At 42.2% G+C, this 17655-nt stretch overlaps 1 protein-coding gene and 1 pseudogene across 1 annotated transcript in view; one reads left to right on the top strand and one right to left on the bottom strand.

The window, feature by feature from the left end:
- The window catches only part of IL15RA (interleukin 15 receptor subunit alpha), a 51873-nt gene that overhangs the window by 5608 nt on the left and 28610 nt on the right, over nucleotides 1–17655 (bottom strand). The window contains exons 2-5 of the mRNA XM_045285587.1: nucleotides 16593–16790; nucleotides 13786–13887; nucleotides 10150–10332; nucleotides 9503–9556 (exon numbers count right to left, since the gene is read on the bottom strand). Of these exons, the coding sequence (XP_045141522.1) occupies nucleotides 9503–9556; nucleotides 10150–10332; nucleotides 13786–13887; nucleotides 16593–16790 (537 nt within the window). The remainder of the gene's footprint in view (nucleotides 1–9502; nucleotides 9557–10149; nucleotides 10333–13785; nucleotides 13888–16592; nucleotides 16791–17655) is intronic.
- LOC115873995 lies at nucleotides 736–1010 on the top strand (annotated as a pseudogene).

Raw genomic sequence — 17655 nt, 5'->3', positions numbered from 1 at the left:
TAAATATATTTACATATGTACATACCTGTATTTAGACCTCTATAAATGCCCATTTGCCTCCTAGTTATTTCCTCTATTTCCTTTTACTTTCCTCTTGTCCCACTATCATGTTCGGCCTTCATTCAGGTTTCAGTAATTCCTCTCAGTTACATTGCCCTTAATCAAGCTGTACCAGACATCCAATGCCCTCCTCAACCATCGATTTTAGATCACTTGTTGTTCTCTTGTCCCTGGGTTTGTTAACATCCACTTCCTTTCCCCAACTCCCCTCTCCCATGTCCCCCGGAACCGTCAGTCCCTTTGTTTTCTCCTCCAGGTGGTTTATCCTGCCTATCTTATCTACATAGACCTGCAGAGGGAATAATAAGCACACAAAAGAAGACAGAGCAAAAGAAAGCAAAAACCCAAAACAAAACCACAACAAAAAAGAAAAGCCTATAAATAGTTCAAGGTCTGTTTGTTGACCTTTAAGAGTGTTTTCCAGTCCAGTCTGATGGGGCTTGGTGGGCCAGATTCATTTTTTTAAGAACCTAAAAATTCTTAACAGTTTACATTCTTGGTGGAGAGCACCAAATGCCTTCTCAACCTACTTATTGTTATTAATGTTTCTTAGGGGTCTGTGTAATTCAGTTTATTCCACATCAGCCAGCCCTGAAAGGGTAAACTGTATTCAGTTCTACGTCTTCATAGCCCCTGCCCCTATCCTCATCTTTCTTCAGTAAGGTAACAGGAGTGATGAGGTCATGGGGAGATTAAATTAGGAGGAGAAAAGAGGAAATGAGCCGAGATCGGGGCGCGAGGCGGCAATCGGAGAAGCACCTAGATCCCTAGCGAGGAGCCGCTGAAGCCCAGCCACAGTGTTTCAGATCGAGGGTCTCGCGCCGAAGCTGGACCCTGAGGAAATGAAACGGATGTGCTAAGACGTGATCTCCTCCATAAGGAACTTTCTTATTTATGAGGCCCTGCTGCGAGTCACTCCATTTATCTTAAAGCAATGGGATAGTACATGAAGATGTGGCACTGCCTGAGAACGCATGATGTGAAGAACCTGGTTCTAGTCTCGTCCCATCTGCAAAGGAACAGACCCAGAAAGATATCCCAGACTCTTTGGTCGAATGGACTTAAACATTCTGCTTGACAAGAACAAGTTGTTTCCCACCCCCCTCTGGTGACTGACTGACTATATAAAATTAATTGGAAAATATGAAAAGGTTTCTTGTGGTGATATTGCATCCTTTGGCCTCTGATACTCGGCCTCTGTGAATGTTGATGCAATTATAAATAACGTCAAACTTCATTTTCCAGTGAATATTCATCACAAATGTCTGCAGTAGGTCTGTCTTGACCGCCATCTCTGTGGACCTTTTTCTTTTTGTCCAGAATGTAGTTGTGAAGAGTCCATGATGGTTAAGTTACATTTTGTGGAAGTCAGCACAGAACCACAATGATATCTGAGTACAGAGCCATGGGTACACACACACACACACACACACACACACACACATACATATATATATATATAATAAATTTATCAGTGTGAAAAAAAATTAGGAGGCGAGTAAGAACCTCAAAGGTCAAAACCTGGGGTAAGAGGATGAGAACATAAGGCGTCCAACACTTTGGGAGAAGAAATACCTCCTGCTACCTGCAGAGTTGAGAAGAAAGAGGCAAGCTCCCCTTGAGTTGTGCCCTGGCACAACTTCCCTTTTACTTCAACTTTACAGAATCTCGATTTTGCAGCAATAGTGTGCACTGTCATTTTTCTTTCAAATTTCCTCATCACCATTATGTAATTTATTGGCAATGTTTGATGGCAGAGGAAGAATATTAAAGACATACAGGAGTAGTCAGGGGAATGAGAAAATGATTTAAAAAGAGGAAAATACATGTATTGATGGAGCCACAAGGGCAGCCAGGACTAAGTGGGGGACTTAAGAGTAGAAGACCAGTAGTCAGAGTAATGCTTGAGACTTAGGATAGGATGGGTGGGGCCTTACATGGAAACAGAACATTAAGCTGAAGCAGATTGGGCCAATTTGCCCTACTATTGTGAAATCTTGCTGTAAAAATCACAACATCTGTTCTGTGAAAATCTGGCAAGATGATGACTTGGAACATCTGGAGAAGCCAGTATCTTCACTATGGACCATGGATCACATATGCCTTGCAGACTGCTATAACTACAAAACTAGCGCATAACCTTGCATTCAAAGATAGCTTTTGATGGTTTGGCCTTTCAAATGGAACTCTATTGAAAAACAACTGCATATAAGGATATAGAGGAGGAATGATCAGATTTGTTTTTCGGTAAATAAATTAGTACAGTTTTTCCCAAGGGCAATTGCTATGTATAGCAAAAGGGTTAGAGAAGAGCATGCACTTTAACACGCTCAATTTCATCTCTGGGAATTTCTTTTTTTTGGGTGGGGGGGATTTATTTCAAGAGACAGTTGGGCAATATTTGCTGAAGCATTATGATAAATAATTTTAAAATGTTAATAAAAATCTCCTATCCACAAAAAAAATCAACCTAATTGCATACAACCATAAAATGGGATACTATTCAGCTATAAAAATAATTAAATAGAACTACAGTTATTAGCATGGAAAGATGCCCATACTACCTTCAGTGAGACAAGCTGGTTGAGATAAAGGTCAACCACATTTAATCTCCAGCAAGCAAGCGTGTGTCCATTTGTACACTAAAAGTCTTAGAAAGAATCCATACCAAAGTCTGCAGTAACAGCAGCATTATAGATAATCCTAATTTGCTTTACAAATATGTTTCTGCTTCATTCTTTACATTTTTGCATTGTGTTCAGAAGCACTAGCAAAACAAGCCAACAACTCCATGTTGCTGTTGTCAGCTGCCCTGGAATTGGTTCCCAGCGACCCCGAGTGCAACAGAAGGAAAAACTCCCTAGTGAGTAAAACTAAACATAGAAAAGTTGTTCCAAAAGAGAGAGCAGAAAACCTGGGAAATAATTAAACCGTTTGACTTGTCAAATGTAACATTTATTCCCAATTACTAAGTTTTAGGAGCAATGCTGTGCCTTGTGGTAACCTATTTTTGTTCTCTTTGGCTAATAGGCTTGGCATGCACTTATTGTAGATGGAGAGATTTACTAGAAAAGGAAAGTTGATGTGAATTCAAGTTTTACTTTCAGAATGTCTCTTCCTGTTCCTTTTAAACAAAAATCAAAGCTGCAGGATGGTGAGAAGAGGGCTCCTGAGGCAGTGATCAAGCGATGTGAAGGCAGTAACTGAGACCCGGTCTCTCAGCCATTTCCTCAGTTATGTCCCGGAGAACTGTACAAGGAGACTGAAACCAGGATCCCTGAGATAATGACCTACCATGTTAGCTGCCAAGGTTTCCACCTTGTCATGATTTGGGGGGAGGTGTGCGGATTGGGGGGAAAGGAAGAGAAAGAGACTTGGTGAGACAGAGGAGAAGGGAGGGAGCATCTGGGAGAGAGGGAAGAGAGAGCGCTGATTATCATTCTCTGTTGTGGGCCTTTGAGTTGATTCTGAGTTATAGTGACCCAATGTAACAGATCTGCTCCATAGGCCAGAATCTTTAAGAATCGTGAGGTCTTTCCCCAAATGGGGTCACTGGTGGGTCTGAACCATCACCTTTTCAGTTGGAAGCAGAGTGCTTAACCATTGCACGGAGTCCAGAAAAGCCAGTAGGCTCTTGACTTCTAGAGGAACTTATAACACACACATTGGGCTTCAGATGAAGAAGGCAGCCAGAGGCCAGCATTTGGTATGGATGATGACAATTTCCTCTGTGTATCCACTTATCTTATTCGAGAGTTTTAGCTCAGAAGAAATTGTGACTAACGCTTTGTGACTCATGGATATGTGGATAGAATAAGTCCTCAGCAATTTGAGAACACTATGAGAAGAGAATATGAAATTAAGACCTAGGCATTTCCAAAGCACATCTAGCAACTGATACAAGCACAAGATCAGAAAAGATATGCATAACTAAAGGAATATTCATTCCTTAGCAATGCTATGACAAACTCGGCCAATAAGTCTATCACTGATGTCATTGTGACCAGAAGTGCTTGCAGGAGGGCATCTCATGGCCGTTTGTTTTTAAAGATCATTTTATTGGGGGCTCTTACAACAATCCATACATCAATTGTATCAAGTACATTTGTACATATGTTGCTGTCATCATTTTCTAAACATTTACTTTCTATTTGAGCCCTTGGTGTCAGCTTCAATTTTTCCCTTCCTCCCCACCTCCCACCCTCGTGACCCCTTGATAAATGATAAATTGTTATTTTTTTCATATCTTACATGGAGTGATGTCTCCCTTCACCCATGGTTTCTGCTGTTCATCCCCACTCCACTGGGGGGGAGGGAGGTTTTGTTATTATACGTTGATCATTGTGATTGGTTTCCCCTTCCTCCCCCCCTCCCCCTGCCTCCCCCCCTCCCAGTACTGCTACTCCTATTTCTGCTTCTGAGAGGTTTCTCTGACCTGGATTCCATGTGTCATGAGCTCTTAACTGTACCAGTATACATGCACCGATCTAGCCAGAATTGAAAGGCAGGACTGGGGTCATGATATTTGGGGGTGAGGAAACTTCAAAGAACCAGAGGATATTGTGTGTGCTATACTGTACCCTGGTTGACTCATCCCTTCCTTGTGACCCTTCTGTGAGAGGATGTCCCATTGTCTATAGATGGGTTTTCGGTCTCTGCTCTGACCCCCTCATTCTCAGCAATATGTTTTTTGGTTTGCTTGTTTTGGTTCTTCTGATGCCTGTTACCTGATCCTAGACACCTCATGACTGCACAGTCGGGTGTGCTTCTTCCATATGGGCCTGTTGATTCTCTGCTAGATGGCCACTTGTTTAATTAACTTCAAGCCCTTAAGACCCCAGATGCTATTATCTTTTGATAGGCAGGCACCACCCACTTTCTTCACCATATTTGCTTGCACACCCATTTTTGTTTTCAGCGATTGTGCTGGGAGGGTGAGCATCACAGAATGCCAGGTTGTTAGAACAAAGTGTTCTTGTGTTGCTGGAGGGCTTGAGCAGAGGCCCAAAGTCCATCCACTACCTCAATGTACTGCCATATACATATATGTACATAGGCAAATACCTCTATTTTTTTGCATTAATATATTTACATATATACACACCTATGTTTATACCTCTTATCCATAGCTTTGCTTCTTAGAACTTTCCTCTGTTTCAAAAGGCAATTTTTGGAAGGGTATCAATTTGCAATTTTTGAAGAGTATCAATTCACTTGGGTAGTGACTTTTGTTTTTGTCTTTTCTAAACACATGTTAGATGTTGGACACCCATAAATAAGTGGCATAGGTACTCAATAAAATACCCAATTGATCAAACTAAATCTTTAATAATCCACAAAATAAAGAAATATTGACCTTTTAATGACTTTGATGACACTTAAACGATCAATGAAAAGAGAGGAAGGCCCTCCACAAGGTGATTGACAGTGGCTGCACCAATGGACTCAGAGTAAGGACTGTGAACAGTCCCAGCGCTTTAGAATTGACTTGAGGACACCTAACAACAGTTCAATTCTATCTTATACTTAGTTATAAATATGTGTATATTTTCTTTAGTTTAAGAAGTCTGTAGGAAGAAAATCTAACATATAAGATTTAAAGTTTTTTTCCTTTTAATTTCTGGATCTCTACAGTTACCGATAGCTATCTGTGCCCATCATGGGTGAATTGTTAATGTTTATTTTACAAGTTGGGATAGATTTTTGATATTTTACTCAAATGAAAGTCATGAACTGGAAAAATTCCCTTTAGTCCATAATAAAATAGTTCTTTGAAAAGATATGTAGAATAAATGGAAGCATATACCATGCTCATGGAGAGGAAGATTTAACATTGTAAAAATGTCAATACGCCTCACAGTGTCTACAAATATAAAGCAATCTCGATCCAGAAAAATAATCCAAAAAAATTTGAAAAGAGATGGAAAAACGAATCACTAACTTTATATGCCAAAGTAAGAGACCTCAGAGAAGCAAAGAAGAACAAAGCAGGAGGCCCTTTCAGTCTTGATCTCAAAACCTCCTGCACAGCAATGATAGTCAGACCAGCCTGGGATGGTACAATACATGCATAGAAGGCACTGAGAACCCAGAGAGTAAACCCATCCACCTACAGACAGCCAATCTTTGCCAAATAAACTGATACACAAAGTAGTCTCTTTAACAAGTGGTGCAGGCAAAACTGGAGGTCTATTTGCTGAAGAATGAAACAGGACCCTCATCTCACACCATAAACAATAAAGAACTTAAGATGGATCAAAGACCTAAATATACAACCTAGAACTATAAAGGTCATCAATGGAAAAACAGGGGCAAATTTAAGGGCCCTCATACATGACACAAGCATGCTGTCAAATATAATGAAAAACACACAAACTGGATAAGTGGGACCTCCTAAAAAATCAGACACTTTTCAAAATAATTCACCAAAAGAGTGAAAAAGAATCCACCGACTGGGCAAAACTTTTTGGCAATGACATATTAGACACAGGACTGATCTCTAAAATTTAGAGAAAACCTCAACACCTCAACAAGAAAAAGACAAGCAATCCAATTAACAAATGGACAGAGGACACAAACAAACACATCCCAAAAAGGATCTTCAGGCAACCAACAAACAGACAGAGAAATGTTAGTGATCATTAACCATTCCAGAGATGCAAATAAAAACGACAATGAAATACTGTCTCACCCAAAGTTTTATAGCAAAGTTAAAAATAGTTTCATTAATAGCAAAGTTAGAAAAACAAACCCCAAGCAACAAAGGGTGTGTAGACATAAGAATGCTCACACATTGCTGGTGGGACTGTAAAATGGCGCCACCACTGTGGAAAGTGGCATGGCACTGCTTTAAAACATTGGGACTAGAAATAGCAGATGACCCAGCAATCCCTCTGCTTGGTATAGATCCTTGAAAAATGAGTCCAGCACAACCATGTTTATCATAAGGACTCTTGGGAGCATAGTGCTTACATGTTAGGCTGCTAACTACAAGGTCTGCAGCTCAAAACCACCAGCAGCTCCATGAGAGAAAGATAAGACTTTCTACTCATGTAAAGAGTTTTGTAGTTATAAACAATATTCAGGGGTTGTTCTAACTTGTCTTATAGGGTCACAATGAGCCAGAATTCAACTTGACGGTAGTGAGTTATGGTTATCATAACACTGATCACAATAGCTAAAAGATGGAAACCATCTAAATGCCCATCAGATAAAAAATCTTTACTACATATGCACAGTGGAGAACTATGCAACGTGAAAGAATATTGATGAATCTGAGTCTGTTAAACACCTCCCAACAAGAATGAACATGGAGGATATGTCAAGGGAAATTAGTCAATCACAAAATGACAAATATTATATAAGACCACTCTTGTAAAAAGTCAAGAAAAGGTTTTCATACCAAGAGAGACATTTTTTTATGGTTAATGAGGGTAGGAGAAAAAAAGGGAGGGAGAGTCACAAGCTAGATGGTAGATGAGTGTTAACTTGGGTGAAAGGGAAGGCACTATATAATAAGGGACAGTTAGGGGGAAATGATGGAGAAAAGGGAGGCAACATCGGCAAATATTGTTACATATGCAATCCTGTATATGGTGGTCTTCATGTAGATGCTTATATAGACATGCAGACTGAACAGGAGTGGGATGGACAGTGGGAGTAAACTCATGAATATATATATGTTTGACAGGACATTTGTATATATACCTTTTCTGTAAATATATCCACAAAGGTGGGAGCATACAGGGGGAAAGATAAAGAAAACTTCATAGACTTAACCAAACACCTTGAGGGAACAAGTCACTGGACCTGAGGGACACCAAGGTCAACAGCCATCAGACAGTCCACAAAGTTCTACATCCTACTTCGGTGAGTAGCTACTGAAGTCTTAAAAGCTTATGAGCAGCCATCGAAAGTCTGTCTATTGGCTTCTCCCCATCTTCAGGCAAAAGGACTGATGAAAATCAAAGGACATATGGAAACACGCACCAAGGGACTACACAAACACCTTTCTCTACAACCCTGAGACCATAGGACCTAGATGGTGCCTGGCTATCACTACCAACTGTCCTGAAAAGGATTCACATTAGAAGGTCCTGGATCGAGTGAAGGGAAAATGTGGAACAGAACTCAGGATCATGAACAAGATGGGGACTGGTAGAACCCCTAAGACTATAGCCCTCAGTCACCCTTCAGGCCTGGAAATGAACTCACTTACATGGTAGACTAGCCATTTAAAATGGAAAGGGAAACATTAAGCCAAGGACAAGGGTTAGGAAAGAAGTTGGAATGGACATAGGAAACACTGGGAGAAAGTAGGATAAACAATAGCATATTGAAGGGATTGAAGTGGATAAGTTAAACAAAAGGTATATTAATTGTTGAATGTGACATTGGTAATCTGCTCTGTACATCTTCACCTAAGTCACAAAGTTTTCAAGAGGAAAATATAAGTGGAAAAAAATAGACCTCAAATTTCACATTTGGGAATATAAACAAATATACTTGCACATAGGCAAGATGATCACTTTTCAATTAACCACTGTTTTCAACATAGTCAAAGAATATAAAAGGCAACTATCTAAACGGGGCTGGCTAAATCAGTGATGGCTTCAGGACATATTTTGCTATAAGAAGAATGGGGTTGTTTCGATGAACGGATACAGAGGCATCTCCAAGATCAATGAGTAGATATCATTGAATGCAAGCAAGGGGTAGGACAGGAAAAATAAGATATCTAACTGCCTACCAGAAACAATTACTGCCAAGTCTACTCAGTCCACATGTGTGAACAGTGCTCCCAAGGTTTTCAGTGGCTGGTATTTCGGAAGTAGATTGCCAGGCCTTTTGGGGGGAACTCAAACCTCCAGCCTCAAGTTTATTAACCATTTAAACTGCTCAGAGACTACACTTAACTGTCTCAGTCGTTTCTCCTTTATTTGCTTCTTTGTGTATTGACGCTCTCTGGAAGAATGAAATCCGTTTATTGAGAAGCGCACTGGCGGCACGGCTGCGTAGGCCTTGAACTCTGGAGAAAGATGAAGTTATCTGCTCTCGTAAAGATTTATAGGCTCAGAAACCCTACATAGAGCATCTGTGAGCAGGAATGGACTCCTGGAACTGCGAACAGCTAAACAATAAGGTTTTCTTTTCTTCTTTTCCTTTTTTCTTTCTCTCTCTCTCTTTCTTTCTTTAGATTATTACGCTCCCCATGAGCAGCCTGACAGAAACTGCCAATGTTAAGCTGCATAGTCATGTCAAATAAAGAATAATAAATCGGGGGAGCATATAGCTCATTATCTCAATGGAAACACTTTAAAGAGTCGAGAGGCATGCTATTAATGGTCATGTTGGGACAACAGGCCTAACCCAGGCCTTGTCTTCAAACTAGGACTATGGCCACCCTGACCATAAACACGCTCAGACACATGAAACTACTTACCAGTGACAGTCCTGGCATCACCAGTGACAGCTGTGGAATTGACTAAAGAAGCATCTGCCAAAAAAAAAAAAAAAAGAAAGAAAGATTACAGCTCAGTAGGGCCATTGTCCATAAGGCAGTCCTTTCCCACTAAGCAAAAAACAAACAAACAAACAAAAAAAACCATCAGGTCACTTGGACTCCCACCTTAAACTTGATTTAGCAAAGAACAAACCAAGTTACTCATTTCGATGCTGGGCCAACGTTCTGAAACAGATCAACCCTGGCAGTACTGAGCGTTCCTCTCTTCCTAGATCGGGCCTCCATCCTGTAGAGAGCGTTTTTCATCCCTGTTTTGAGGCCACAGGCATTGCACAGATTCTAAGCATAGATTCTGACCACACGGGCTATGAAGGTTGGCCTTGTTAACACCTAAAAGATGGACTTATTTTCTAGATATTCCAGCTGGGCTAAGGCCTGGTAGAACACGGAGAGTAGAGATCAGAGCAAGGAGAGAAGGAGACCCCAAGGGCAGGTTGATCAGTGTTGACTTTGAGTTGAACGGCACAGTGCTATACAGGGATTTAGCCTAGAGCTCAACCCCAAATCTCAGAGGGCGCACATTTAGGGAACTGGCCTCTCCTGAAGCATACAAAGTTAGTGCTAACCTGGAGTCATGTGGAAAGCAGAGAGGGTTTGTTCCAAAGTCTTTGCTGCTGTCTGAGATGGGCTTGGAGAGGGCTCGTTCCTGACTATGTCTGTGGTTCCTGATGGCATCAGCCCGGAGCCCGTTACAATAGCTGTTTCTTTGGTCAATATGGTGTCTGAGGTGGGGGCAGAAGCTTCTGGGTCTGTAGGGAATTCCAAGACATGGGGAACATAAATATTTTGAATGAAGTCTCCAGAAGAGGATGTACTTAAGGACCTGCTCTAGTGACTCCAGCCTTGGCCCAGCCTGTGCCTTCCCCTCCCCCATCTCTACCCCCTGCCCCACCATCCCAACCATTCTTTAGGGGAAATCCTTAGGTCATGTATAAAGGGGGTTAAAAAGTTCATAGGAAAATGAACTTAAAATACAATGGAATTTTTTACAGTGTCTTTGAAGCTATCTTGTATTTCTCAAAGGCATCTGGTATGCTAATTTTATTTGATTTAAAAAATATATTTTTTGCACACCCAAACATGTAGAGACCAAGAGAAGGCTGACTGGAAGGTTAGAGGATGTATGTAAAGAATGTATCTCGATGGTGCTGTGAGGTAGGCACTGGAGTGCTGAGCCAGGTTGGCAGTTCATGTACGGTCTGGGAAATTCCATACAGGGTCTCCATGGGTCAGAATTGACTTGATGGCAATAGGTTGGGTTTGGGAGGCTTATGTTGCTCTTGCGCCACTCCCACGCAGGGCTCTCTGCTTTGTGTTCAGGTACCCATCTTCCTTGGCAGATTGACCGATCATTCGTAAACTCCAAGGCATGGCATAACGTTTCGCAATTCCTTTTTCCCATGAAAACTGGGTCTTCATTTTTAACATGAATCCAGCACCCTTGAGAAGATGTGAGCTGAGGTTTGTTGGGATGCAGTGCATCTTTGCCTCCGTAGCCATACTGTTTTGAGCCACTGTCCCAAGGTCTCCCAGATACATTGTGAGACGTCTTCTTGGCCTTCACTCCTCCGTCACTACCTCCATGTGGTGTTTCCTATCCACGTTGCCAACACTCCAGTGTATTTGCATCTAAGTGTGGTGGTCAGGGCCCGCTGTGTGAAAGCTGATGCTGCCACATCTCATGATGGACATGTCCGACTAAGGATGTGTGTTGTGATAGTAGGGCTCTTCTGTCAATTGTGTCAGTTGGGTGAACCGGGTGAAACTCAGATCAATGGAATTTTGGAATTGGTCCAAACGCAAATCTAACTAGTGCCTCAACAACCCTCTCCGTTTCCTGTTTGTAGCCAACCAACTAGGAGGAATCCCTTTTAGCCTCAGTTCTTAGTCTTGGGAGCTCTTAAGAACCCCTCCCAGGATGCTATGCAGATCAGTTAGAGTCCCCAGGTGATCTCAGTGTTCAGAAGCACAGGCCCAGGGATGGTTAAGAAGCACAGCCCCAGTGCAGTAAGTGAAAATAGACGATTCGACTTGGAAGGTAGAGAGGAGGCAGGGCTAGAATATGTCGCAAACTGGATAAGGTTATAGAATTGGTTATTAATTAAATCAAAAGTAAAGGTTAACATAGGATATAAGATAGCTCACCTCAAGATACTGAGCATTCCAAATTCAGAATTAACATTGAGATAGATAGTGCTGAGGGTATTGGGAGACACTTAGCAAAGGCCCAGTCGAAAGTCAGATCCTTGGCAGTGTCACGCAACGTTTCCCTGAGAGAGCAGTCCGAGTTAATTTGCTGATGCTTAGTATCTTTGGGAACTACTTCTCCACAGGTCCCTCATGTTTCAGGATACAATTCTAACACAGATACCGAGTGCCCCTTCTCTGGAATGTTTTTCAAGGATATCTGTATAGCAGAAGTCTTGCAAGGAAAAGATAACGCTGTCTCTGGAGCAAAGGGCAGACATTGAGTTATTGCCAGTTGTAAAATACTCAGCCTCCTTAAACTCAGGACTCCCTTCCTCAGCTGCAGCTTCTTGAATGTTCAGGAACCCATTTGGACTACGCACACTTCCCAGATGGGACTTGGGGACAGGGGAAATAGAGGCAAATAAGAAGCTGCTCCTGCAGGGTGATGATGCTGTTGTTAGGTGCCATCAAATCAGTTCCGACCCATACTGACCTGATGTACAACAGAATATAACACCCCCAGGCCTGTCCGTCCTCACAATGGTTCTTATGTTTGAGCCCATTGTTGAGCCCGTGTGTCAATCCATCTCGTCAATAGGGCCCTCCTCTTTTTCGCTGCCCCTTTACTTTACTAAGCACGATGCCATTCTCTAGGAAATGGTCTCTCCCGACAACATGTCCCAAGTACGAGAGAGGAAGTCTTGCCATCCTTGCCGCCAAAGAGCACTCCAGTCGTACTTTTTCCAAGACAGATTGGTTTGTCTTTTTAGCTGTCCATGGTACCTTCAATATTCTTCTCCAGCACCGCTATTCGAATACATGGATTCTTCTTCAGTCTTTTTTAGTTAATGTCCAACTTTCATATGCATTTGAGGCGACTGAAAATACCATGGCTTGGGTCAGGTCCACCTTAGTCCTCAAAGTAGTATCCTTGCTTTTCAACACTCTAAAGGGATCTTGTACAGCATATTTACCAAATGCAACTCATCTTTTGATCTCTTGCCTGGTGCGTCATGAACATTGCGGATCCAAGTGAGACAAAATCCTTGATAACTTCAGCCTTTTCTCCATTTATCATGATGTGACCTACTGGCCCAGTTGTGAGGGTTTTGGTCTTCTTGATATATTGAGTTGTAACCCATAGTTAAGGCTGCTATCTTTGATTTCATCCACCAGTGCTTCAAAGCCGCCTCACTCTCAGTAAGTAAGGCCATGTCATCTGCATATTGCAGCTTGTCAGTAAGTCTTCCGCCAATCCTGATGCTACATTCCTCTCCATATAATCCAGCTTCTCTGATGATGTGCTCAGCATACAGATTGAGTAAGTATGGTGAGGGGATACAATCATGATGCACACTTTTTCTTGATCCTAAGCCATGTCATATCACCTTGTTGCAGTCACACAACTGCTTCTTGATCCACGTACAAGTTCTGCATGAGCATAATGAGTGTTCTGAAAGTCATATTCTTCTGTATGTTATTCAGTTTTCTTATGATCCACAAACTTGAATGCCTCGACATAGTTAATAAAACACAAGTAAACATCTCTCTGGATGTTCTGCTTTCAGTAAAGATCCATCTGACATCAGCCATGACAGCCCTTGTATGCTGATGCTTTGTGTGCTGGACCGCACCATAAAGTCCCATGTCTCTGATGTGGAAGTGTTATGTCTTGTGCTGGCATTCCTGAAACTGGGGCAGGCCATCGTTGCAAGAAAGGTATAATGTCAGACCGTTCATGATTCTTGACAGAATAAATGCCTATAACTAAATCAAATCAGACATAGTAATATACTTCACATCACTACTAATTATGCATTTGTGAAACCTGGAGATCATGCAACCTTGATTTATAAAAGAGCATTAACCCAATGTAAACGATTCTTCTTGACTTTAATAAAATATTTGTTCTAGTCTATTTTTGTTTGCAGTAGAATGCCAGTTGTGGTTCATGAATTTGAGACTCATGGCAGTAGGGGATGGGTGTCTTGGGAAGTTTTCAACATGCCTACCTTTTCTAGAAGGGGTGAGGCTCTCTGGCTGTGGGGTCACCCTTGCTGGTGCTACGGTGGAGGGTGACACAGGAATTTGTCGAGCCAGGGATCTAGGATCTCCTAGAGAGAGCATAACCACATGGCATTTATGATCCTGAGGCGGACCCTGGCATGGCTTCAGAACTGGGTGAATAGATTAATCATTAAAAATATAAATAACTGGTTTCCTAGGATATGTGAGAAGCATAGGAAATAAGTAAGAATTAATATTCTCCAACCTGTAATTCCCACACAAATGCAACGATAGACTGCGAAATATTTTTTCTGGCATTTTAGAAAGACTAAAGCAAAACAAACGCAATGGCATCGAGTCGAGTTCAGCTCTCAGTGATCACAGGACTGGACAGAACTGCCCCACCAAGTTCCCAAGGCTGGAATCTTTATGAACGCAGACTGCCGCGTCTTCCTCCCAAGGAGCAGGTGATGTGTTTGAACCACCGACCTTTTGATTAGCAGGCAAGCACTTCAGCCACTACACCACCAGGGTTCTTCAACAAGATGGCAACGTTAAATATAAAATGTCTTCGATTTTTGCTTGGAATGATATCAACTCAGTTCTACAATATTGTTCTTTCAGTTTGTTTGTTAGGGGGGAAAATCATCAAAGCCCAAACTCAGAACAAGAACACCTCACTTCCATCGTGCCAATTGCAATTCAGAGCGACTCTCTAGGACACAATAGAACTGCCCCTGTGGGTTTCTGAGACTGTAACCATGGACAGGAGTAGAAAGCCGCATCTCTCTTTTGTGGAGTGACTGGTAGATTCGACATGCTGACCTTGGGGTTAGCAGCCCAACACGTGACCCACTGAGCCACCAGAACTCCTTCAAAACACAGAAGGTTGGAAAATATGAGTTAAGGGAGTGCTAGATGTCAAAAGGTTGGGAATCTTTGAACCAAATGATAGCTAACGATTTTTCCCAGTCTTTAGGTTCTAAAATTTTTATGATTCCAAGTCTATCCCTCTTCTTTTTTCCTTTACTTCTCGATCCCAGATTTCCTTTCCTTGAAGGACATGGAGATTTGAGGAAATATGGTCTGGTGTCGTGTAATGTTCAAAGTCATATGTTCTGTGAAATAGAGCATTATATGATTGGGTGTTGTGTACACTCCATATTAGATGTAGGCAGCCTTGGATTAGGAATGAATTCTATTCCTAAATCTGTCTTTAAGTCAAAGTTGTCATATCAGTCAGAATGACTAAGTGCTTATCTAATGACAGTTATTTTGAACATTGTCTTAGTGTGTAATATACCTTTTAATGCGTAAAGGCATTAAAGAAACGCCTTCAGATACACTAAAATATCTTTAACCGAATGGTTGCATAGTGAGAGTAACAATAACGATGATGATAATGAGGATAATGTTTTGATGCTCCTCACACAGTGTTGCCCACTTGCTACTATGAATCATTATACTGCCTCACATGTTTCAGACACTAGGCTTTCTGAGGAAGGAATCTGTGGCCGGTAGGAGGAGAGAGGGTGCCTAAACAGATGCCATGCAATGCATGATTGTATTTGCTTTCTCTACTGCAGAAAAGTCCTTATGTTTGACCTTTGCTGTAGAGTCCAGTCAGTCCCAGGGCAGGACAGAGCAAAAGCATCTGTCCTTGATCTCTCTACAGTGTGACTGTTCAAGCCCAGAACACTTCAGTTACACCGTGATGAACACGGAGTTCTGTTCACCAACCACATGATCCCTCTGCAACCAGTGGAGGGCTTCCTCCTTAGCTTTCCTTTTTGGGTTATCGGACTGCCACTTATTGGGAGGAGGAGTGGACACCAGGGTAATTTAAGCATGACATAGTCAGCTAGAAACGCTGGCTCTTCAATGAGTCGGCCAGCAGATGAGTTTGCTGTATGGTTATCCCTTTGTATCTCACGCACTTGGAGAAGACTTGAGACTATTCAGAAATATTACACGAGAATGTATCTGGCTTGCTGCTGAACATATAAGCAATTCTCACTAGATGCTTGTTAAATCAAAAGTCTCTTGTAAGACCACTGGTTAATTTTTTTCAAGAGTAAGGAAGGGGGAGATCAGAAGTGGGCCATAGGAGTCCTAGAAATACTACGAAGTGGTGTTCACCCAAGATGGTTTGGCTTCGTTTGAGATAATTATCCAATTGTGAGTGGTTTAAAAAAAAAGAGTGGATTCTCTTGCCCTTCCCCCATACTTGCTGCTGTGGTGGCTGGACACACACTCTTCATAGGTGACCATGCTAAGGGACTCTCTGCTGCATGAGTCTATGCAGTCTCCTGGGTTGGGTACCAGTGGAGAAGAAAATCAATGTTTTCCATGCAGTCTGTGTCCCAGTGAGAAATCAGAAAAGTCTCTGGGAAGTATTCATACTCATGAACACACACCCTTGTTTGTAGCCAAATTTGCTACCTTAATCATGAAATAAAGCACTGACACTAGTAGTTATTATTGACCAGGTTTCACTTAATCCTCTTACAACCTGTAGGACTGACATCAGGCCCATTTTCTAGATCAGCAACAAGGAGTTCTAACATGTTAAGGTTCTTGCCCAGGTTCCAGTGGCTGGCACATGACATTGAACCCAGATTGTGCAACCCCCGGATTTCATGTAATTTTCAACCTAAGAGGGTGTTGTTGAAAATCTCAATGGTTTATTTGTTCTCAGACCTCAGTACAGGTCTCTGTTTGGACCTTGGGATCCACTCACTGAGGTCTACACACTGCAACATCACTCTCTGGACTTCCTTGGTAAGGTTGGAGTGCAGACTTGGCAACTTACGAATGCATCTGAGATTGGGCGTTGTCCAGTGGGCAGTGTTTGTGGTCTTGTTTAGCACACACTCAGTCAGGCTGGATGTCCCAGCTTTACGCTTGAAGCCAGAGTTGCAAGTATACCGCTCCCTGGAACTCAAATTGTAGCTCTTGACTCGGATGTCTGCGTGCTCAACAGATGTGGGTGTAGAGCATGTGATGTCACCTGCAAATGGGTAGATCAAAGGAGAAAGATGAACGGATTTCCAGTTTTCTCCAGGGAATCATAGTTTCATACTCAGGATCAAACTTGTCCCAGAAGTTCATCGGGGCAAACTTTAGATTCCGAGCCCGTAGTCTGTTGTTGTTTGTACTGCCATTAAGTTGATTCCAACTCATCGTGACCTTCTGCCCAACAGAACAAAACGAAGCCTGGACCTGTGCCATGCTCACAATTGTTACTATGTTTGAGCCATTGCCATTGATTCTGTCCATCTAGTTGATGGCCTTCCTCTTTGGGGCTGACATTAGTGGTCTAGAAACTTTAAAATGCTGGCCATCCAGCGTAACTAGAGATCTCGGAGTCTTGGGTGAAAATCCCTCTCCTGTAGGGGGTTATGAATTGGGCTTCTAACCACAAAGTTAGCTGTTCAAATCCATCAGCTGCTCCTGGGAGAAAGATGAGTCTTCCTATTCCCATAAAGATGTACAGCCCCAGAAAGCCACAAGGGCAGTTCTACTCTGGCTTATAGGGGTGCTGTGAGTTGAAATCGACTCGATACAGTGATTCCGAGTTTGAGTCTTTGAGCATCCCCCATTTTCACCCATCTCCAGCCCTTGATAATCAATCCCTCACACAGAGCCTTCTTTCGCTAGCTCCTCTGTCCTATCTGAGTCTAAGCCTTGGCACTCTCTTACCTGACTTGAGTTTCCCCACATGTAGCTGTCCCTCCCATCATTTAACCAACTGTCCTCAGAATCTTTAAAAATGCACATTTGATAACTTCACACTTCTTGACTTCCCACCAGACTTTGAAGAGAAACCAGATTCCTTGAGAAATTGTCAAGGCTCTGCTAGATCTCTTCCTGCC

This window comes from Echinops telfairi, unplaced genomic scaffold, assembly GCF_000313985.2.
Source record: "Echinops telfairi isolate 266 unplaced genomic scaffold, ASM31398v2 ScPeMD7_7473;HRSCAF=8511, whole genome shotgun sequence".
In the NCBI taxonomy this organism is placed as follows: Eukaryota; Metazoa; Chordata; class Mammalia; order Afrosoricida; family Tenrecidae; genus Echinops; species Echinops telfairi.
Note: the sequence above shows the minus strand (reverse complement) of the source record. Positions and strands in the feature narration are given on the sequence as shown.